The following is a 23,962-nucleotide window of genomic DNA, read 5'->3' as shown; positions in this document are numbered from 1 at the left end:
CCGTCAGGGCCGTCAGGGATGCAACGAAAGGCAGAAGAACCATGGCGGCAAGGAACTGCGGTAGCCACGGCCGCTTTGAGTCTGAAGTCTCGAATTTGATGCCCCAAAAACAAAGTGGCCGCTGAATCTTTCGATGTCAGCTGAGCCACAACGTAGGTTGAAACGAAGGTGACCACTGAGACAGATAGATTTCCTGTTCCTACGCAAAAAAGCAGTGATCTTCACCATTAAAATGACGTGACATACACTGACCACTTTGGTCCAATTATAAAGAGATTCAGTAAGGAGTGTCAGACCACAGACCGAGTAAGATCAGTGTTCTGGGTGAATAAGTTGACGTCATTGACTTAATGTGCCATGCTCGTCTGCTCGACTCCTAATTCTGATTCCCAGTGCTAGGAATTTTGGGGCCACTTTCATTTAATTCCATATAAATCAGTTTCCAACATCTTGGGAGTTGGGATTTGAGTAGCAACATTTTAATTCCATTGAAACAGTCTTATGACGTAGTGTCCAGGAAGAAGAACGTCACGCCAAGAAAGTGATACTTCCTCACGATCGGCCAGAGTGAGTGACAGCACAAGATCAACCTGCGGGCGTCACAATGGACCGGAGGCTCAAAACCCGGATCTACCATCACGAGGTTCGGTTCACGGCCCGATCACGGCTCCCAATTACCACCGTGCACTTGCCGGCCCCCGTTCGTGCGGAACATTTCACTTTATCTGCCATCCTAATGTCGGAGCATACACCGGCCACCGGATGATGAAGCAATAGAGGCGCAATTGAACGGTCACAATGTGCGCCTGAACTGACCGCCGATTACTCTGCAGAGCACAACCGTGATGCTGTCAGCGCGTAATAAAAGGTTCCAGCCAACCATCGAACATCCGGTACGTCAAAGTCACAAACCAGCTGTGAACTTGACATTTCATTTTCCCGTCTCTCTCTCTCTCTCGAGTGCAAATTGTTTGCGCAGATCGTGCCGATCGGTGCTTCCGACAGGTCCGCACGGTCCGACCGGACAAAGCGACCTGGGAGAAAACATAATGACCAGCGCTGGCGACTGGCTGGTTGGATGGTAACTAACCTCTCTTCAGCGAGCGACGAGATGACGACTTTTGATGCTGCGTGAATGATGAATTCATTCCTTCGAACTCCGGTCAGACCTCTCATCCCGCTTCGAATCGTGCTCCCCCCAGGGTTCCCCGACGCCGAGACGGCTCATTATCATCCGCGCCAAGTTGGTACGATTGAATGCAAGTTTTCGAGCACTTTTTGACAGCCAGCCAGGAGTCGGAACTCCTGGTTGCTTTCTTGAGCCAGCGGTTCCACTCATCCTGCGGAGCACCTACGCTGCTACTCGCACAGCATCAGCAGAGGGAAGCATTACAACATGACTGCACTCGAGCGCACCCGGTACTTGGCCAGCCCACTTGGTACACAGGCTGCCGGTGCTTTTACTTTTCATTGCGCAGTGAAACCAGTCCGCAGCAGCAGCAGTAGCGGCCCAGCAGCCTATTTCCGTTACTTCCGCAAACGCCGCAGCATACGGGGGGGCTCCGCACGCTTCCCCCCGGGAGGGGCAGGCGTTCGAAATCGTGGCAGGGAACCCATACTTTTGCCACCACCATCCGGCATCCTCCTTCCAGGCAGGTGTCGGTGCAGAATATGGTTATGGGCCACTTTCGTTTTCGCCCCATGCTGCCGAGTCATCATCATACGGGTGGCGGGTGGCCTCCCGTCGTCGTCAACTCGGCGACTTCAAACTCTTCCGGTTGCAGCAACCCGTTGGCCCGATATGGCCCACGGGAGTGCGGTGTTACCGCATCACCAAGAGGGTCGAGCCGGCATGCACGCAGAAGACTCGACTTGTTTCCCACAATTTTACGCACCCCCACCGGAATGAAGGCACGCAGAGATAAAGCGACCGGCTAACCAGCAGCACTGCGGGTTAGGAAGTGAAGCGGTGGAACCGGAACACCGGAAAATGTCAAACTTTTCTCAGAACGACACTGCCGACATTGTGCGCTGAAGTGCGTTGAATGCTTCCGAAACTCGTCGTGGTTTCCAGTAGCTTCCAAGGGACACTTTCAACTCCAGGAAGTGATGCTATTCGGAAGTAGCTGTCAAGTACGCCCAAGCTTCCTTCCAGTATTTTGAAGGAACTAGGGCCGGGATTTGGGCACTTCCCGTCGAATCGCGATAGAAACCAAATTAGAACTCCTACTTCAATATCAAATACGCGAGCAAAATATACGACTGGGGACCGTTGCCTATTGGAATTGGAATGTCAGATCCTTGCTCCACGCTGAACGCCCACCACTTCTCCATCGCTCATGCCCTAGGTGGGAGTGTGTAAAGTGTCGGAAAACGCATCTGGAGCGGCCCTAATCACCGGACAAATAAACACCGGCTTATCAGATGGAAAGTTGGACCTGTGGCGGCTATAATTAAAACCCTTGCCATCATTTACATATGATATTGTTGCCCACGTGCTTCGCCTCTAGAGTCCCTGGGCTACGACTATTCCTGAACCGTCCTTCGTCTTCGGCGTTCCGGGCGACATGTGTTTTAGTAGCTGCCAACAGCCGTACCAGTGGCCAGTAATTTGTGGTCGAGGCCCCGGGGGGTGTTGGCTCCACTCTGGTGACAAAAGGGCAGCAATTAACACTTGCCTCACTCACGCCGGACCTCGTTTGCGTAAGACCCGCAGCCCTAACAAGCGAGCGGGGTGACTGTGGACAGCCCCCGGGATGTAATTGACATTGTCCAGTCCGAGTCGTAACGAGCTGTAACTCCCTTTCGATGTTCGGATCGTTCGAATCGATTTACCCAACTGATCTGCCACCTGAGGCCGTCACTCGTCTTGTCCGTCCGTTATATAACAATCGCTCCGGATGGTCGACATCCTGTCCATTCTAATCCAACCTTCTCTCCAAGGTCGCACCGCCGCCGATCCAGAATCGGCCACCGGGCTGCAGATCATTTCGAGCTTTGTTTTACCGCAACACGGTGCGGTCTAACGATCAATCATGCTGTGGCCACTGTGTGGCTGGGCACGTCCGAAGGGATAACAACACGGCACGAAACACGACACCTACACGAGCATTCCTTCGGAGGCTCAAAACCCGCGCCGGAGGGTACTGTACAAAATGGTGCCACTAAACAGGGAGGCGCTAAAGGCCGAACTAGAACGGCCTCTAGAAGAGCGTGCCCAACGCCTACGCCCTGCACCTGCCGAGGAAAGAACGGCGAGGCTGGCTGATTTATGACTAATTCTATTCAATTCCACTGACGGATCGAGGGTCGAGGCGTCTCGGAGCCCGACCTGGAAAACCTGTTCCGTCGGGCGTTTCCCATGAGCAAGTTCCGAGCCCCGCGCCGTGGTTCTAGAGTTAGAACCCGGCGACCAGAAACGTGTTGTGCGCCGCACGCAAGGACGCGGTGAGAATTGTGCATTTATTTATGGATGCAGCTCTGTGGATGCTGACCAACACACACATGTGGACGTCTTGGGCGACCTTGGGCCACCTCTTGGGCCACCCGCCAGGGACGCTGAGGCCGAGTGGTTGATACATAAACATCGGCGCGCCAGTTGGCGCGGACCTAATGGACCGTGATAGACCTAGAGAGCACGCGCGCCGGGGAGTAAGTCTCCAGCTGCATCCGTCTCCTGTCTTGTCCACCGGACACCACAGACAAGTGTTTGCGAATGGCGGGCCGCAAACAACCGGCCGGTCAGAGCGGCGCGTCGAAGGGCGTCTAAATATGCAACGTGCCAACGGAACCACACTGCCAACGAAACGGAACCACATTTATAGCTCAATCGAGCGTGAAAACCTGCAGCCGTAGCCGGTGGTGGTTGGCTGGGTGGCTGGGGTCGTAGCGGGGAGCGAGATAAACAAATGGAAAACGCACCGGGCGCGCGCTTGTGGCGCAACCTTCGCGCAACAATCGCGCAAGGAATGAAGGCGCGTTTGAGGCCGGCGTTGCATGTCGTTAAACGCGCGTTGCAGTGCGCCGGCTGCATAACCATCGGCGCTACTGTGAGGTCCACCTCATGAAATGTAGCGGGTTGGTTTGACCCAACCCCATCAAGCGATTGTGGAAAGCCAAAGCCGATAGATAGCGCGTTGATCGAGGCCCTCAAGGTATTGATTGCCACAAAAGAAATTCAATTCGCCAGGTACATTTCGGTAACCTTTTCGGTACGTTGTTTTAAGGTCTGGTTTTCCCGGGTGGACTCAAAAGCTACTCAACCGCGTTAAGGATCGGACGAACGCTTTCTGCAATTGCCTCACTACCAATCGATATGCACGAACAACCAATCAACCGTAGTAGTAGTAGATTGATCAACAGTCCCGTCAGTTCGGCTGGATATCATACACAAACAGAACTTTTTCAAAATAAGAAAAACAACAAATGGGTTTTTCTCCAGCCGTCACAGGGTGATAAAAGTCAGAGGGTGCCAGATCAGGTGAATACGATTTATCGATAAAATGTGATTTTTGGCGCCACCAGAAATGTCGGGCGCCAAGGCCTATTGAAAAAGTCCTTTTTTTTTGAGACAGACTGTGTGATTCTTTAAATTTTTTTAAACTTCTTTAAATTGTCGACGATGAATCGAATCATTGGAAATTCTCAATTCCATTTACATAAAACGTAACGTCGATTTCGGCTCAATTTTGAGGCAATTACACACTTTTTCGATGCTTCGCGTATACCACTCATGAACTCTGCCACGGGATAGACAATCATCACCATAAACTTACTGCATCAATTTAAACGTTTCGGTTAACGTTTTACCGAGTTTTAAATAATATTTAATATTGGCTCTTTGTTCAATGCTCATTCTCGTACCGACAACAGAAACATACTGTCACTTTAGGCGTAATAATTTTGCTTCCAGGAGACCAAATGTCGTCTGGAAGTCTGGACAGGATGTACCTTTCAAACACATATACCCACATCGAAGTAGCGCCACCAGAAATATCCCTGGTATATTGAAATTATAATAATATTGGAAAGGTCCTTTACGAAGGAAATCTATTCGAAACATCAACTTCAAAGCGCAGCTGTGCGCCAATCGATCCATCGAGCACTTTGCCCTCAGATTCAGGGACTCTCAAGTGGCGTGAAATTCCGTCCCGGAACGGAAGATTCATCACAACGGGCACGTGACAGATACGGCCGCGGTCGTAAACATCCTTGGACCGCAATGACAGTTCCCCGCCGCGAAGTGTGGCATCTCGGAAATGGAAATCGATGTCTTCGCTTCATGATGTCATCGGAGGACGGCGGAGGCCACGGCCACGAACTCATAATTTGACTCAATAATCAGCCAAAGCTGTCCATTAGGTGTGGAACCCGCCAACGGGGTGGTGACCACGTTAAGCAGGTTGTGATCCATCATCATGCGTTGGGCTTTCGTGCCCGAAGCTGTCACGTGTGTCCGTTGCCATCGGCCGGCCGCCGGCGATTGGAATGCCTTGCACTGGACTCGTTTCTTAATCCTTCCGACCCCAGATATTATGGGGCCCGATGTGCGGGGTGGGCCTTGGCATTACGCCTCAGTTCCGCCGCTTGCCGTCTCGAGATGATGAAGATTGATGCCGATAATGCAGATCATTGAGTCCCGGAAAGAAAAGTGGTCCGCACCGAAACCGGAATGTGAGCCACCGGCCGGTGGAGCAGAAAATTGAGTCGCCACCGGGGCCAGAGTTTCCGCCTGCATCGGCCCAGGCGAAGATGACTCCACGAAGTGGACAGCAAAAATGGGCTGGCCAGCTGGCGATCGGACGTTACGAAACACGCTTCCGTCCTTCGCTTTCCGTCGGGTTTCGCTTTCGTTGGTGTCGCGCCGCGCGGCGGAATGTGAGACGGCGGGTCGCTGCGACGACTTCCGTCCTTGCATTACTGACTCACTGACGCGGTCGATCCGATCCGGCTCAGCTGGCGATCCCTCGAGCGGGCTCGATTGGACCACTTTTCCGCACGAACTCGCGGGGAAAGCGGGCCGAGGGGCGCTTTATGTCACCTAATTGTGTCATATTGCGGTTCCCGCTTCCCGCTTTGGCCATCGATTCCGTTTTGAGGAAGCAACCGGTGACGTCTCGGCCGAGTTGGCCCGGAAAAAGGCCCGGGTTAAGTAAGATTAAATTAGCTATCAAATGCAGTTTTTTTTAAATACCCAGGCGCAGTCAGTTCTTCTAAGATAGTAAAGAGACTTGTGACGTAACGCGTTGATACACGTGTTGGTCCTTTAGACATATTTAAGAAGGCGTAGAATCCAGAAGTAGACCCCTATTCCAAAGAGGTTCTCCAAGTAAGGTCGCTGAAGTCCACAATTTCCTTGTCTCACGAGTCCTTCGCTGAACAGGGAGATCGGTAGCCAAATAGGGAGTCCACAGAATGCTCATAGAACCGATCCTACGAGTAGGATCGGTCTGAAGAGGGCCACAAACGCACTGCCAATAAACAGTTACACCGCTTCAACCAAGTACCTTGCTTCGAGTAAGGTGCTTGAGCGATCGAGGCGCAGATTTTCGTTGCTTTTTGCCGGCCGGCCCTTGCAACACCTGCACGATGCCGACTGATTGTTTCAGATCAGACCAAAGAATTGCCAATTGTACGGCACAGAAAAAAAAATCGTCGACGTCGAAATCGAGCCATTGAAAAATGTACAACTCTCCGATCCGATCATTATCGATCCGTTTGCACATTGCACCGCTAAAGAGATCGCCACGATCGTGAGTCTCTCGGTGACGATCTTCCGGCCCGTGGCTTCGTTGCATAAGTGAACCAAAAAACTCTTCGTCGCATAACTCCGGGGCCTCCTGTCCGCGAGACGTGACCAAACGGAACCCAATCGGAACTGCCGGTTGTCTGGTCTGGTCAATTAAGTCACAAAACAACCCGTGAGCGTGTGTCATAAAAGCGGTAACAAACGTGCTCGTCCACCGAAACGGCCCCAATCGGATCGGATTGGCTAGTCCACGGGAACTACGGAGACCAATCCAAATCCGAGAGCCTCCGAAGCAGCCTTATTAACGACCGGCCGGCCACGCTTGTGGTTGTCGCTTGAGAATGGCATAGTGGCCCACCGGCAACGAAAAGACGGGGAAAAGGACTGCGCCAACAACGGAAGCAGCGTTGAAAATTGAACGCCACAGGGAGAGAGGTGGCACACGCCACGCGCCGCGCCATTGGCATCATTGGCGACGACGATGCGGTTCCTTCCCCGAATGTTGATGAAATGTTGTAAATGTGGGTGTCTTCAATGACGCTAATTAGATCAAATCGATACCTTTCTTAGCCAACAGTGCTTTGGCCAAAGATCTATTCGAACGGCGTTTCGCTGAATGCGAACACTAACAGCTTCTGTCAGCCCTACATCCTCCACAAAGCTCCACAAACCCACAAAAGCATCGTTTCCCCGTTTGCTAGCGAGCCGGCAAAAAACAACTTTACACAACCGGAGCCAGCACTAAGTTCCCGTTCGTAACCGCGTCTTCGCAGAGCCGAGCGCACGGCGAACGAAATTGGATGAGAAAAAGTACAAAATCGTTGTGATTATTACACAACGAGCCTCTGCCTAACGACCAATTGATTCACTTCGCTCCACTTCCAGCTGCCACGCAAGATAGAGCTTTGCCGTTCCCAGGGCACTCGTTGTATGTTTTTGTGGGCCTTTCATGCTCCGTTCCGGAGCGGAACAAGCCGAGTTCCTCGTTTACTGAGCCTCGTACGAGCCTGCTATCTTCTGGCGGTGCGTGGCGTTCTATTAATTGTTTCTGAAGGACTTTTGATAAGCAAACGGAGGAGGTTTTTTGGCAACATCGTCCAACGCGCTCAAGCGCTCAGTTTTCATACATATTTTATATTCAATCTCGATCGCTGGTCGATAAAGCACCGCTAAACCCCACTTAGAGTGAGCTGTTTGTGAGTCATCTGCCTCACCTGTCACGCGAATTAAATTTATTTGTTTGTCGTTTCGCTATCGGGCGTTTAAGTCTCTTTGTTTTCGTTTCTGCTCGCGATCCGATAAAGATCGAAAGAGAGAGGGAGGCTGCGCATAGACCGCATGCCTCAGTTCTGCAGCGCATTAAGCAGGTGCTCGTGATGCCGTGTGGCCCCAAAAACCGGGGGTCTTTAAGGCAGCAATTTGACTAGGCCGCCTCCCGTGTTGCCAATAAATCTTATCACATAACACACAAGTCAGGGAAGCACCAAAAAAAAAAAATGGAGGCTCCTTCCGAGAAGCCAATAAATATTAAAAGAACAGTTGCGACAACTCCGCTCAAGAATCTTGCATTCACACATCTGGCCGGCCGGTACCGTGGCCATTTCCCAAATCCCGACCGATCGACTTCCGCGTGTGTGCATTAGGTGGTTCCGTGCGCTCGTGTGTGATCCTCGGCCCGGGGAGATTGATACCACGATACACGGCCGGGGGGTTGGGCCGAAGGCCACGGTGGCCATTAAATGATCGTACTATTGAGAGGTGCTCACAGCCTCACCGAGTGCCATCAATCGCCGTCAGCGTGCGCGGTGTCTGTGGAGATTCGGGGTGATTCATTAACAAAAATTCAAGCCAAAATCTATCAACTCGAGGCGAAAGAAAAAACGGCCACCCAAATTTGCATAAGTGGAATCCCAAATGATCTACTGATTTTGGGACTCAAACGCACGCACGCGGAGGTGGAGTCCCTTGGCCGGGGTTTTTTTTTTGTCCACGGTCCACAACACCCTCAAGGTCCCCCGAGCGAAGGGCGGATCTCCTGCGCGAGACAAGCGCGATCAAAACATGTAATTTATGCCCTTTTGCCTTCGCCCACTGGGAGGTTCTTATGCTGGTCTCCAGCATAGCAATATGCTGTGTGCCCTACAATCCTCGCTCGGTGCCCGAAAGCTCGAAACGCATAAATCTTCGCATTTCAACGCCCGATGAGGATTCCGATGATCAATAGTCATCGAACGGTGAAACAATAGGACCCCTGTGGTACCTCCAAAACCCAACCGACGTGTGACGCCGTTAGAACGCCACCCCACAGGGGGAACGTAGATTAGCGGTGATAAATCTCTGGCACCTGCGGGGGCACCACCACGGACACCGAAAGGACTCGACACCACGGTGTAGACCTTCTGGTGTTCCGTTCCGATCGCTAATTATTATTTTAAAGCCTATCGGTGTCGGCCTGGTGTGGAGTGCCTCAGGACATGATTAGGATCGTTCGCTGGGTTAGGTCACCGATCCAGCCTCGGATCGCGGCGGTTAGCGAAAGGCAGTTAAATCGATTCGACCCGGCACTCTCGGCTCGGCTCGGATTTAATCCGCTCGCGCTCGGCCGCCCGGAATGTGTGTCAACACTTGTACTCGTTAAGCGATTTACGAGCGGCATGACGCAGGACGAACAATCTCCGGGGCGGTAATGGACGTTCGACATCGCAAAGGAACATGTTCTCCCGCCCCGGGCCCTCCGGGTCATTTTATCACGCCGGACGCGGCAATCATTTAAGGGCTTAAAACTAGGAGCTAGAACAAGCCGTTTTGTTCTTGAGCGCTTCGCTTGGACCATGTTTTGGAATCGGCCCACGGCTGCAGAACTCTGCGGAATCGAGCAGAGCAACCATCGCTTCGGACCTGTGGCCCAAGCTGCGCATTTCAAAGGCCATCCAGAAGCCACCCGAGCCGCATGTTGATTAAACACCCATTACCAAGTGCAGCCAGCGGCCACCGGCCACTGTACTTAGTGGCCGTATTTATTTACTGTTTTTAGCGCCCATTTCTGCGAAGTCAAGTGCAGCTGACTAAGCGGCCTGCGACTGGCCCCGGTGGGGAGGGCAGCAATTTAGAGCACGTTTCAAGATCGACGCGGAGGTGAGTTGAATTATTTAAATTATAAATTAAATCAAACTCCCCGGATCCCGGATTGGGGCGCGTGGTCGGTGAACGGTGGTTGGGCCGAGCTGTCTGTCCACGCCACAAAACTGTCAAACAAATGGCCGAGGCTGAGGCTGAGGCCGAGGCTGGGGCTTTTGCATCTCGCGCGTACATCAACACGCCACGCGGAGCCGGTGGCCACAGATCGGCGGCGTGTGAAAACCCCATTCCGGTCCGGGTGATATTTAGAGCAGCGCCAAGTGGCGACCTTCAAACTAATTACACATGAGTATGCTACCGTATGCTGCCCGAGTGGTGCTGCTTGAGCCGGGTGCCCGGGAGCGAAGGGTGTGCAATCGATCTGTTTGGCGTTGTGTCCGTCACCACCGGCAGTTCCAACCGGTGGTGGTTTCAGGCCCATCGGTCAGTTGGCAAACAGTCGGATCCATCAGGCTAGGGCATCGCCAAGAACAGGCCCGACCCGGCCACGGGCTACTACTGACGAAATCCGGCTAATTACTATGCACATCGGATCGGGTGTCGGAGGTTGGGAAATTATGGGGCCGACAAAAGGACGGAAGCTGGCCTTGCATTGAAGATTTTGGAAGTTGCTTCAGAACCGGCACGGCAAGATGTTCGACTCCACAATGGCTCCGGTCCAACCCATACGATTTCATCACCAGACACTTACCTCGTCGTGGATCTCCTCGTAGACCAGCCCCTGCGTCGAGTTGGGATCGGACCGTACGTTCCACATCCGCAGCGAGTGCGGTGGCCCGCTCCGCAGCAACCCTTCCGTCTTCCGGAGCGTCAGGTTAACGTTCTCGCCGAACGCTTCGAATGACACTCGGTGCTCGTCGATGTCCGCTATGCTGGGCTGCTCCGATGGCTCCAGGGCAGCATCCACGATCGGACCCGCCTCCAGTGGAACCGGAGCATCTTCGGGCGTGCGAGCTGGCGATTTGAATGGTCCTGGCCGCTTGGCGGTCAGTTCGCTCGCCTTCTCGCTGAAACGCACCTTGCTGAGGTCCTTTTTGACGTGCTGGTGGTGGTCCTCCGGGACCGTGCCGAGACCGTTCGGCGATGAGGACGCGGCAGTACCACCGTCGATGCTACGTTTCCGCCGGACGCTCGCCAGCGACGGTTGGTTTGTGTGGTGCGTCAGCTTGACGAGCTCGTAGTGCGGCACCAGGTCGACATGATCGACGTGAAATACTTCCTGCAGCTGGGCAGTGGACATGTGGCGGTGGATCTGTAACAGAGAGGGAGCAGCATTCGATCAGAACTCGGTCCAAGAAATCTTGATTCGTCCTTGCCACTGGGGAGCATCCCCTAGATGAACTGAAATGTAGTATTAGAATGGTGGCGAACTGTCAAAAAGCTTGTTTTGGAGAGTGTTTGAACTAATGAGGAGCTCGCGGGCAATCAAGAACGACTTCGACTACATCCTAGGGCCACGAAGGTCAACCAGGGTTGGGTATGGAAACTAGCCCAGGACTGACGTGGACATTTATACACAATTCTCCCGCCGGCCCAATCGGTATCGACCCGAAAGGTTATGCGGGCATTTGAATTCGCCCCTTCGCCTTTTACACGCTGATTTGTTGTTGAGTTGTCTCTACCACTTTCAAGCCTTGTCATTCGGCTGGCCAAGCATGTACTCATAGGAGAATAAATTATGTCTCTCGCAGCAGCAGCCGTGACAACGCGGATCCAGTTCGGGTTTTGTCCGACACCCGATTAGGAGACAAGATCTTAAAATATCTGCCCGCGTGCGTCAAGTGCGCCGGACCACCGGTCGGACCGTGTTAATGGACCATTTGCTTGCCGATTCAAATGAATCCCGTCCCCTCACTCGCTCGGCCGCGTCACCCGTCCGGGGCTGACCACATAACTACGGCCACAATCCAAGGGTTGGAATGTGAGGACCACGTCGACGGGGTGCGCGCGGTCTATCTCGCAACGTGTCCCGCACCCGATATGAGACTCCGGTTCTCTGGCTAGATTAGTTAGGCTCTGTGTTGGGCAATTGTCTCACGGGGTGGTGTTCGACGTTCGTGCTCTCCCGGGCCGACCTTACTCCGCTATCAACCACAGGCCCCACAGACGCATGTTTGCACGCAACGGCGGATCAGCGGATCGATAAGCCCGGAGCTCCGAGCTCCGACGTTTTCGGTGAACAGGTTCCATAAACAATCTCTTTACTGGCGCGTTCCGTCGTCGGCCGTAAATTCTGGGCTAATGTTTTCAAATCGAAAGATTGCTAATTTCGACATTCAAAAACGTGGCTTCAAAGAGAATAGCAATCAACGCGGCATGATAGCTCCTCAATTCAAGTTCCGCACAGTCCACGCCAGACTCGAGATCGGAGCACGTACTTTAGTGTCAAACCGTATCCCACCTACTCCAAAATGGGCCCGGTGTCGTTCCGGTATCGCCTGATTTCAGACGCGATTTTTTATCAACACCCTGTGTGCATAGCCTTCAGCCCCTGGTTGCGTTTCCTCTTCGAGCACTTCTCGCGCAAGCGGCAGTAGCTAATGGCAAGTGACGTGTCGAGCTGCTGTTTTACGATGCAAATTCGCTTCAAACACTTGGCTGGCTGGCTGGCTGGCTGGGGTGTGGAACAAAAAACCGCGCCAAACAACGTCAAACATCGCATCTCGCTCCTCGCCCAGGAGCGCCCAGCCCATCGCAGTGCCCGCATCGGGGTCAATTATCGTGTCGACTGACGAGGTTTGCATAATACAAACGCTCGCTCGCGCGCGAGAAATACGCGATCTAATGCGCTTATAACGCGTCGGTAAGGAAATTAGTTCACGTGCCACAGCACAAGCCATCGAGCGGCTGAGTGAAACAAACGACTTCAATCACGGCCGCTCAAGCGACGAACCCGTTCCGGAGTGATGGTTCGCGTGTGGTGATTCTTTCTTGAATTCCACAGGTAACAGCTGCTAAATGCCCACGCTAAACCGTACAATGAATTCACTTCTTGTCTGTTTTTCACCTTAAAAATAATAGGCAACACTGTCGTTAGGTGTAACGGGTCTGTGTCTGAAGAAGTAACACATTCAACGCGTGTTAATGCTGTTTATTACACACTGCACATGGCTCATGGGTCATGGCACTGACATAACCGAAAACACAATTTCTTCGCCATCGACTTCGATAATTGGCCCCCATCTAGAGTAAGGACAATCGGAATGCCGCGCGGTACGATTCACAGTGTTAAAGATACAAATATTCTCACCAAAGATGGTGCCGAGACGGCCGATGCTCGGAACGTCGCGTCATGCTTGTTGGTCTGACCCGTTTGTGCCAGGCAGCCAGTGATTTACGCGTATCCTCGAAAAGGACGCATAATCGCACCCAGCCAGCGGTCCAGCCCTCCGCACCATCCGGCGTCATCATTATGCGCCTCGTGTGCGCACTCGCGCTACAAAACAGGAGTTCATTAAATGTTGCCACTAAGGCAACCGAAGGTGTAAGGTCCGCCGAACGTGTTTCGGAACCGGTGCCGTAACGTGGCCCACTCTCGAGCGTTGAGATTTGCGTTTCACGGCACCAGCATGCCATTTTATTGTAAACGTTCATTCAATTGCCACAAACTGATCACCGATCAAGGTTGTTCTTTGTAAAAAGAGTGTTTGGGTTTTAATTTTATTGCAAAAAGTGTCACTTCTTCGTCCTTCACATTCAGGCCGCCCTGTACTAAAGTTTATTTTTGGACGCGGTGTGGATCTTAAGGAACCGGCTCGTGAAACAAGTTTTTATTGAGCAAGCGACACAAACGCCGTTAACTTTGCAGCCGAATAATTGAGCTCGTCTGTATCGGGAGCATCGATTCGCAAACTCCTTCGCGTCGCCCGCAATCGTAGTGCGTTCGACACCCTGGCCTAACCTAGACCCAGACCCAACCCCTACGCTGGGAGGCGCCACCAGGTTGGGTGGACGTCCTTGTCCATTCGCCGGTGAATTTGTTGAAATCCTTCGGCTGCGCCCAAGTTTGGCGCCTTCTTATTAGCTCGTACTTGCTCGTTATTGCCTGACTTATAGGCGATCGACCCACAAGTCGAATGCTATTCGAAGACAAATCGAACCGTCCCGTCCCTCGGTAGCTTCGCTCAATCTTCGCACAAACGTCCTGCTGTCTGCCTCGATCGCAAGTCTGCCTGTCTGTCTACGAAACAGATGCTAATAGGGTTCGAAATTTGGTTTTATTATGACGCTAATGCTCGCTCGCCGATAATGCTCGCCGGCCACACAGAGTGTCACGCGCAGTCGTGACCAACCGCATCAGCTGCGGGGTGGTCCGCTGCACACGCCGGCCGCCCCTCGTCGCCCGGTGACGTAAAAACTTCCGCCATCGGTGCGTGAAGGTGCGAGGAAGAGGTAATTAATTACTCAGACTCAGACATAATAGTACGTTCCAAGGGGCCGCTGGGCGCGCCGATATCGAATGCGCCTCCTCGAGCCACCCGACGAATTAAGCCATTTCGACTCGCAGCTAACACGTGATAGATGGCTGGCATCTGGCTGACATCTTACTCGGACGGCCTCGCGTGGCCATCGCGCAGTAGATAAGACCGACCCACGAGCCGGCTGAGCGCGTAGAGGTGCCAAGGCTTTTTGGAGGCTCTTTAGTCGCCGTCGACGACGACGACTTCCATTCGGGGTCCGGACACACGCGCCACACGCGGGGGTAATTATGGGCAAACGGGAAACCAATAATCGAGAGTCAACCGATCGAAGCGGATTACTCAATCCGCGAGGGGTGCGATTCCGGTCGAATTCGGAAGAGGAAAGAACCGAGCCAAGGGTGGCCACGCCACGTAATTACACGGCCACGGCGATGTCATTGCGTTCGGTGATCGTGTAGCATGATCGCTACGGCGCAGACGGTGAGGTATTTATCGTCGAAATAGAACCATAAATTTGTACCGTTACGAGATGATTGCCGCCGTGACCACTGTCATTACGACGCCGTGTGCAAGAGGCTGGGTGAGCGAGGTGGTGTAAAAGGCCAAACCCAGGTGGCCAACAGCACCGGAGGTTAAATAAAATGTGTCATGAGAAATCATTGAGCCTGCCTGACGGTTTGATTGAAAAGCATTTTTCGTTGACGCTATACAGCTGATTAATTTGTTTAACGTAAAGCGCACGGACGTGACTGTCTGGGCCTTATTTTCGCAAAAATAAATTTATAGTAATAATATTATTGTTTCGTGTGGCCTTATTCTCCCTTCCTGCTGCTAAGGTACATTGAGAAGCACGTAATTGAGGAAAAAAGGGTATTTTTACTTGCACTTTCGGCAAGGCACCGTTATTAGGTCACCGTCAGAAGCGTGGCAAAAAGCGGGCGAAATAAATTGCCGCTGCTCCTGTGCCGTGCATTATGTAAGGCTCCATTTGTAGGCCGGTTAAGTTAACGATGCGATGGTTGAGCGAATCGTCATCGGCCAAGCGTTTAATCAGCCTCTTTCATGCCCATTTTTGTTGTTTCACTGCCAATCGCGGCTGCGAGCTTTTCTCCAATCTGAGAGATTTACAGGGGAATAACAGTTGAGAAGAAATGCAGAGTAAAACGAGTAAATCCATAAATCGGAGAGCCAAAACAATAATGAATTAAAAAACAGAAACAGTATCGATAAAGACACTTTCTTTACTGCATTGACACAACGATATTTTCGTAGAAAGCTACGATTTAATCTTTTAAGGTCATTCCAAATAAGTAAAAATAAAAATATCATTAAGGCGAAATGCAATCCAAAATGGTTTAAAGAGGCTTAACAGATTCAGCGCAAGTTAAACATTTAATTTAAATCAATCAGTCGAACTTCGAACTGTACGTCTCGATTCAACAGATCGCGCGTCAAACTATCGTTATGACGTAACTCAAAAAAAAATTGACTGTAGAGAGACTGTACTCAGCATTCGGGGAAGAACATTCGGGCAATACCCAAACTGAAATTGACACTTCGAGAAACCCGTTTCGTCTTTCGGAGTGTTTCAAATGTCAAACGTGCAAATTGAATTACAATCATTTTGAACAAATTATCATCAGAAGTGTCCTACATCTTCCCATCAGCTGGAAAAGGGAGTGTTTACTGGCAACATTGTTGACAATTCATCGAAATTAAGCACGGAAAATATGGAACCCTTTGACAGTGATGAGACGACCGGGCGTCACCGAGCGAGAACGATAGACTTCTTCATTAGCAACAACGATCAGTATTTATCACTCGGAGTTAACTACAATTAATCACCGTCGGTCTGATCTTTCGGCACAGTCAGACTTTAATCATCGGATCCAATTTCATTCTTCCTAGCAGCAGCACCAACCTGCCAACGGTTTTGGGTTAAAAAATCCGCTTGCTTTTCTAACTCTGTGTCCAGTATACGATACTTTAACGGGACGATGACGAAGCCGGCGACATCATGGTGGGGCCCGATGATGATAAAAATTCATCGCTGACATTTGATCTTTTTCCGATCGGCTCGTCCGGTTAGCGGCTGGACAGGCTGTGTTTAGCAGTGCACCGGCATCGACAGCGGACCGGTAGCTCTAGCCACGGGACGGCTCTAGCCGCGACACGTAGCCGTAACATAATACATAAACGGTCGGTGACAATTATCATAAAATTTAGTGTCAGAAACGCTGATCGTGGCGCTGGAGAGTGGACGGTGACGTACAATTCTTTTTTTTCCCCTGCCTTCTTTACATCAAGTGCCTGCCCGTTCAAGCTGTCCGAGGTTGGCACCGTTCGCATCCGGTATTGCTCCGGTGCTGGGTAATTAAACGTTATTCTGCGGAGCAAGTTGGCGAGCGCAATAAAGCGCAAGAGTACCGTGTGAGAGAGTTTTGCGGTCTTCGGGTTTCAACGCCATCAACTTTCCATGCAAATTCTCTTTCGGGTGGAAAACCCGGCGAGCGGATGTGAAAGGAAACGTTGCCACTGACGCCACGCCACCACCACCAGCCTGCAAAACCTGTTCCGGAGACGGAAATGGGTAGTGTACGGCACACAAAAAGGCAGTCAGTCGGCCGACGTGTATGAATTGAAACAAAAACCACTCTACCACCTGCGCCCCACGTCAGGGACGTGGAAAACTCGTGCGTGAAGAAAAGCTGAATTCACATGCTGGCCTCGGCCGATCCGGGCTTGCGTTAGTATTTGTGCGCTAGCTGAAACCTTCAAAATGCAGTCGCCGTCGCAACAATGCGGCGTTGCGCAATTTGTTACACTTCTCAAAGTGCACACTTCCCATGCACACACTGTGACTGCGAGGTCTGTGACGAAGGTTCAGCCTTTTCTGCTGCTTTAGTGCTTCTTATGCTGGGTCACGTTCTTGCAAAAACCACACAGACACCCGTTTCAAGAAACAGGAAAAAGTTGCCGCTCGTGCGCCGGCTAAGAACTGTGTCGTCCACGCGCCAAACACGATTCGGGCCTTTTTAAGCCGTTCTTGGGCTTGGGTCGGGTATGTAGAAAATGATCGGAAACGGCACGTACACGTGCCCGGGATGTGGATAGTGTAACGGTGCCGCCAATAAGCAGAAGTAGAGGGGTTCCAGTGATCGCCGCGCCGCACTATACTTACATCTGGCGTCGCTGCACTGTAGGTACACAGTAACGTCCATGACGCTGCAAGGTATAGCCCGAGCCGCATCATTTTGTGGCTCGGATCGGCAATCTGCAACGGGAGGGAAAGAAAGGGCTCCGTTATTATTGTTAAATACATAAATTAATCACAAATGCATCTTATTTGTTTCGTACGCTTCTTTTTTCCGTTGTTGCTAAATAACGTCTGAACCGATAGGTCTCGAAACCCGGTTTTATTTCATAGCTTTAAAGTAGCTTTATGACTTAAATATAACTTAACAAACTAATTAAATCTTTTTGCTCCAGTTACAACGTTTGAACAATTCACCAATATGTTTCCGGTTCTTTTGGCAAAATAATTGCTTACAGCTACTGCTCTCAAATCGAACTGAGACGAAGTCACACTGCGATCTGTCTACCCCGTCGGAGATGTTTTTGCACCCCCCAAAATTACTTATTGTGTTTGGGAAAATTCCCACAACATAAACCATGTCAAACAAATTAAAAATTCAATTCGACAAAACCACTTTCAAAAGAAGACCGGGAACAGCGTGCCGGCGGTTTCGAACGTTCTCTTCCCAACCTGAACAGGTTTTCGGCGATCATGTGTTTTTCGGTCCAAAAATTCTACCCAAAGAACCCATTGACAACCCAGCTGTTGTTTGGCAGTCATTAGAATGCCACAGCCGGACCACCTGAACGCTGGCCTGGCCGAGGACGGATGAGTCACGCACAAGGGTCCACTTTCTGGCGAGATACCTACGAACGGTTCTATTATTAGAATATCGCTATGCTAAATCAGGGGAACCGGTCGTTTGACCAGTCAGGCTAGGAGATGCTAGAGAATCGGTGGCCATCCGGAGAAATTCGGCAAACCCCTTCACGCGGAAGAAGATCATCACTCTAGATCAGATCATCAGACGAGCAACTGATCAACTCATTCACAAGAGGGCATGCAGAAGGTCAGCGATTCGGCGTTCTGGACTCGAAAATCGTGCCAAAACCCCACCAAAAAAGAGAGAAGGACCCATAAAGTATTGCATATTCATTCACGCCGACCGTTCGAATCGAGGAACCGGTGAAATGGCAGCAACACACCTTCCGTGGACCCACGGGACCCGCGGTTGATGGTTGAAAGCAGCATTGCGAATTCGATGCTTCAATGCTGGACCAGGAAACTCGTTTTCGGATGATCCTCTCACAGCAGCCGCAGCAGCACGGACGTCTGCAAAGTGTCGTGCGACTTTTCGTGGTGTCGTGGGCCTGTTTTCGGCGGGGCTCTCGATTTCGATCGCATCGGACCCCGGTGAACGGATCCCGGACTTCTTTTCCACTTAATTTCATTCATTTCATCTCCCCAGCACCTGGGACCACTAGGGAACACCGGAACAGGTTCCACCAGTTTCGGTCCAGCGCGGGGGACAAGGAAGCTGCCTAGTTGCCGTGCCGTCGCGGCGAAAGCCATTCAACCGCAGCATCGCGCCTGGAGGTCTCCCGCAGAGTGTCGGTGTTCGGTGGGGTCAGAAGTTATGATATTTTAGGTGACAATTGACAGTGGCCGGTGCACACGGGCTACGAAACTAAGTTCCAGAAGAGCCAACCAAGAAAAAGGTTGAAAAGTTCAAACTGCAGCCCGTAGCTTAGTCTCAATTATCCTTAGGCCAGAACCGAACGCACGAATATGAGGAACAAAGGCCGAATCTTTATGGCTAACAAGCGTTTGTTTCGGAACCTCCTGGAATGGAGTTTATTACGTTTTTTGAAGATCTTCCACGCTACATAAAAAATGAGCTTGTAGGTACTCTCGATCGTAATCAACCACTTTTAAATCATTTTACACAATCACCCCGAGGCGACCCCATAAACGGATCCCGACGTGACCCGACCTGACCGAGTTGTAACACCCGTTGACAGGCGGTAAAAGCGTCCCTAATTGCCCGTTATCGATGGCAACGTAAAACGTTGTTTTGTCGAAACTCAACACCACTCATTACGACCATCATTACGGGATGATTACTCGAGGTAGGCAAGATTCTGACACTACCTGTCGCCGGTGTGTAAAGAAACCAAAACCAAGAAAAAGGGGTCGCACAACCTGGCACACAGTGCGGCATACGTAAATTCTCGAACCGTTGCGTGCCGATTGGGCTGTGGCGCGGCTGCTGCCGTTGTTGGACCGTCCCCAATGTCCGCGTGTCGGCAAACATCCTAATTATGTACGGCGGCCTGATTTGCATTCGGCCGAGTCCCGTGTTGTCCGCGGGTCGGTCAACTAAACGGGAACATAAATTCGCCGGTGACTTTTAATTAAGCGACGCTTCTGCGTCCGCTGGAACCGGGGACGGCATATCCCAATACTGCGTCAGAAGAAAGAATTCTTCAGCTCAGTGGGTCCGAGTGTTTCACGCATTTAATTAATGGTCGGTGATTTAACGACACATCTCACCGTCGGTTTGTGAGCTTCAGTTGTTGACCAGAAGGCATTCCCATTGCCCGGTGATTTATCGCGATCGCGTACTTCGGGGCGATAGTTTTTGTAGATCGCCTCCATACAGCTAGAAGGTGGGTAAAGATCACCGATCATCGGAGGTCGCAATCGGACGTAACGCACTCGCCCCGAACGTACGCAGCCAACATCAAACGCTCAGCATTACTTTCCCTTTCTGGCTAGCTGTGTTTTGTGAGTGAATGCAGCGATTGTTGACAGAAAGCCGAGGGTTGCTCTAGTTTATTGACTCGGATTCTTCGGAACGTCGTTCATTTAAGTCGTTGTTTTATCTCCACTTTTTTCTCCTTTCGACCAACAAACAACTCTCAGCCGTGGACGCGGATGCCCGTCACCGGGCTGCTTCATTCTTTACGCTGACACGTACCCGCAGCTCTCGGAAAGGAAGAACCTTGACTGGCCCCTCGGCTGACACGGTGGGCCCGACTCCGACAGACACGATCGCGGAAGGGAAACCGTGTGCTCACGAACCCGGTTCCCCACGATGCCGGGACCCGTCCGTGGTGTAATGGTGCCGTTACGTCAGCCGGCCAGCCGGTGAGTAATTGCCGTAGAATTTCCCTTTCGTTCGAATGTGGTCCTCTACAAAAGGGCTCTAATTACGTGGCTGTTAGGCTGTGTTGGAATTGCTTTTTGTTTGACACTTCCAGGAACGACCACACTCCGTAGGGTTATTTAAAAGATGAAGCGCTAACCCCTAGAAACAAGTGTTACCAAGAATAAACGGTCACCCTACGGTTAGCTGTCCACTGACCGCTATAGTGAAAGAGGAAAAAAACAGGAAAGAACGAATATCTAACCAGAAAGACGGGAGGCCCCCTCCAGGTGGGGTTGTGATAAGGGTACAACCACAACGATGGGGACACAAAAATGTAACGCTCCTCACGTTCTTAAGCGGATTAAGCGCTTTAATGGCCCATCTTATTAAAACTGCGTGCAGCCGCAAACGCAAGCCATCAGCCGGTCCCCGGTCCCCGGTCCTCCGTGACGGGCGTGACGAAGAGGATAAGAAGATTTGTTAAACTAAGAAGTGAATTATGGTTTATGACTTCTTTTGGCGTCACCGTCCGGTGTATCAGGTTTTACGACCCGACCGACTGTAGGGAGCGACAAAAAAGCAATCATTCTTAGGTCCTTCTTGGGCGTGGCGCTTTGGCCCGAAAAGTGCCCGGTGCTCAAATATTTGCGTGAACCCCTTGCCCGAACACCTGTTCTCCTGTCGGCGATTTGGCGGCCCAAGGCCCAAGCAGCAAGCGACGAACCCCAATGACGGACGATGGCCTCCAAACCCCCCTTGGGGGGAGCACCAAATTTACTACCGGATCCGATCCGAAATCGTAAAGTTGTTCTAGTTTTTATTACACCACTGTTTTACATACGATACATATTCGATCGGATCGGCCTGCGTTCAATCTGCGCACGGATTGTGACGAACGGACCCAGAAAACACGATGTTGACGTTTCAATTGAAATATACATTTCCTAACCGGTGCCGATCCGTGTTGGCGCCAATTCCGCCGATTGAATAGCGCATTATATAAATCAAACAAATTTCGGATTGAACGAGCCCCGGGAATGTCCCCGAAATGGTAGTTAAAAAACTACGCTCCCCGCGTGTAGTGGTTGCGACATGCGCGGCTCCAGCGATTGGTACTCTGCAACGCCGACTGCAACAGAAGCCGTACCGCCGTATGTTTTGGGGCCGATCGAATTTCCCTATCGCTGCCCGCCAACGCTCGCCGCAGAAGTGGTGTTCGATTGCCAATATTCCAATCCACTCGCTATCGCGGACGAGCCAAAACAGACGAGACACGCTGAGCCACAGCCGCTATCAGCGCGAACGCCCGGCTGACCCGCTTCGCCGGTCGACCGGTGGCCGCCGCCGATCACCACGGGAGGGCCGCCGCGACTAATAGGAAATTAGGTTAGACAAAATTTATTAACCAATACCAGACCAAAACGCGGTGGCTTTCCACACGGTAGCCCGGTTGGGCTCGTGGGTCTCGCGGGTGTGGTGCAATAGAAAGGCCGCGGCAGCCTGGCCCGGCCTGGGTTGGGTTGTCCGGGGTCCGGGCGCGACAACTTTTCGACTTACGCAATCCCCGGCCGGCCGTTTTGCGTGCGATTGATATTCGCTTCGCCCGGCCCCAAAGTGGAAGAATTTGGACTATCAGGGCGACGGCCATCGATTGTGGCCCACAACCAACTCGGTTGTCCGGAATTGCCAGTAATGTCTTTTTAATATGTCACGCAAATCTCCGTTCGCAAATCTTGGACTGGGTTTTTGGGTTACACGGATCCGTGAATTGTGTGTCAAATGTGTCGGCCGATCACTAGCTGGACATTCGCATATTTCATCACCCAGCATCACGATCCTGGACCGTTCGGAATCCCCCGTATGGTTGTCCTCGAAGTGATCGTGTTTTGGGTGATGTTGCAATGTCTGGTGTGGTTGTCATTATGCGTCCGATTGTGACACTTTGGGGACCATTTGAAGCCATGCTTATGACTTTGTACCGACCGAAGTGAGAATGTGCACCCTGTCTTATTTCACCTTCACACGCTACATCTAAAGTAGCCTTAGAGGCCCTTCGAATGCGTCGGAAAATGGAGATTACAACGTTTTTGGCCGCATTCTACAGGCAAACGATTATCGGCTAGTTTCACCCATTCCAGACGCATAATGATAGGGTTTGTTGGTGGGGTCCAAAAATAGATTCCTCTAGCTACCAGTTTGGTGGCCCCGATAATCCGGTGGAACGTATCAGACGGATGGGTCCACAAATTAAGGAGAAATAAATCATAGTTCCTACCCCAACAGTTCAGACCATCTAGACCGGCAGGGTTACACCCCTTTTGCCTTGGGGCGCGCGAATCGAGCAAAATGGGTGCTTGAAGTGGATTTTTGTTTTGGCCAAAAACCTATGTTCTCGCACACGGGCATCTGGGACGGCAGGCGCGCGCGTTAACATATTTATGCGACACCCGAGCGTCCGTGAAGTTGCTCCTAATAGCAAATAACATTGGGCTAATGAGTAGGGGGGAAAAAGCGCGTTCGGTGTTCGCGAAATTGATTTCGCTTTTCGCCGGGCGATCAAACCCGCGAGTTCCGCGAGTTCTCATGAATAATTTAACGCAAACGATAACTCCAAATCCGAGAAATCGATTTGTCTTCGGCCGAATCGGCAGTAGAAACAATTAAGCGATTGTTTTGGAAAAGGTAGTCCGTTCTTGTCGAAGTTGGCAGCAAAAATGGCGTCCAATAAATTCAAACTTCCGACCACCGGAAGGGGCAAAGCGCTTAGAAAAACGACAGCATTAGGAGTTTACAAATTGGAAGCATTGTTCGCGCGTGAGACGGAGTGCCAGATGCCACAAGTAGTTCACACAGCTCAGCTGAAGTTTTCACTTTCCTCCAAGGAACCGCTGATCGATCGCGTTAGCAGCGTGGCTGGCGTGGCGGTGATCAGATGCTGGCACATATGGTCCCAAAAGACCGGGCCAACCCAAACTGGCAAATGTCACACCGACAGCCGAGAAGCGGAACAGTGGGCCGCGCACCACCACCGAAATCAATAAGTTGAAAACTTTATTCGATTTTTATTCATATTTATTCTATCGGTTTCTTCTCACATTTAAATATTTGCCATCGGGAGAACTGGTTTTATTGGGTTCCACCGGCAACGACGACCGAAATCCCAACCAAGCCCCAACTTGAAGCCGAGAACCTGCGCGAAAATTTTCCTCACCACGAGCAGCCGCCGCCGCCGGTGTCCGATTGCAGAGCCTTTCTTAATTTTATTCTTATTCCCCGCACCGGGACAGTGGTCGAATAGACTCCTCCTCGCAGTCTCGCCCGACAGCTACGGATTTCTTCGGCTTTTATGACACCGTCAACATTCTTCAATTTTGTCGCGGCCCGAACGGTCAAAGGGGTTATTAGACGAGGCGCGGTAGGGGGGTGCG

The 23,962-nt window shown here is 51.5% G+C and overlaps 1 protein-coding gene across 1 annotated transcript in view; it reads right to left on the bottom strand.

Annotated features, from left to right (window-relative positions):
• The window catches only part of LOC131205496 (A disintegrin and metalloproteinase with thrombospondin motifs like), a 75,989-nt gene that overhangs the window by 40,894 nt on the left and 11,133 nt on the right, over positions 1 to 23,962 (bottom strand). Inside the window, exons 2-3 of the mRNA XM_058197617.1 lie at positions 17,489 to 17,581; positions 10,578 to 11,138 (exon numbers count right to left, since the gene is read on the bottom strand). Of these exons, the coding sequence (XP_058053600.1) occupies positions 10,578 to 11,138; positions 17,489 to 17,560 (633 nt within the window). The 5' untranslated portion in view covers positions 17,561 to 17,581. The remainder of the gene's footprint in view (positions 1 to 10,577; positions 11,139 to 17,488; positions 17,582 to 23,962) is intronic.

The sequence above is a fragment of the Anopheles bellator genome, chromosome 1, assembly GCF_943735745.2.
Source record: "Anopheles bellator chromosome 1, idAnoBellAS_SP24_06.2, whole genome shotgun sequence".
In the NCBI taxonomy this organism is placed as follows: Eukaryota; Metazoa; Arthropoda; class Insecta; order Diptera; family Culicidae; genus Anopheles; species Anopheles bellator.
This window is presented reverse-complemented; position numbering and strand designations above follow the sequence as displayed.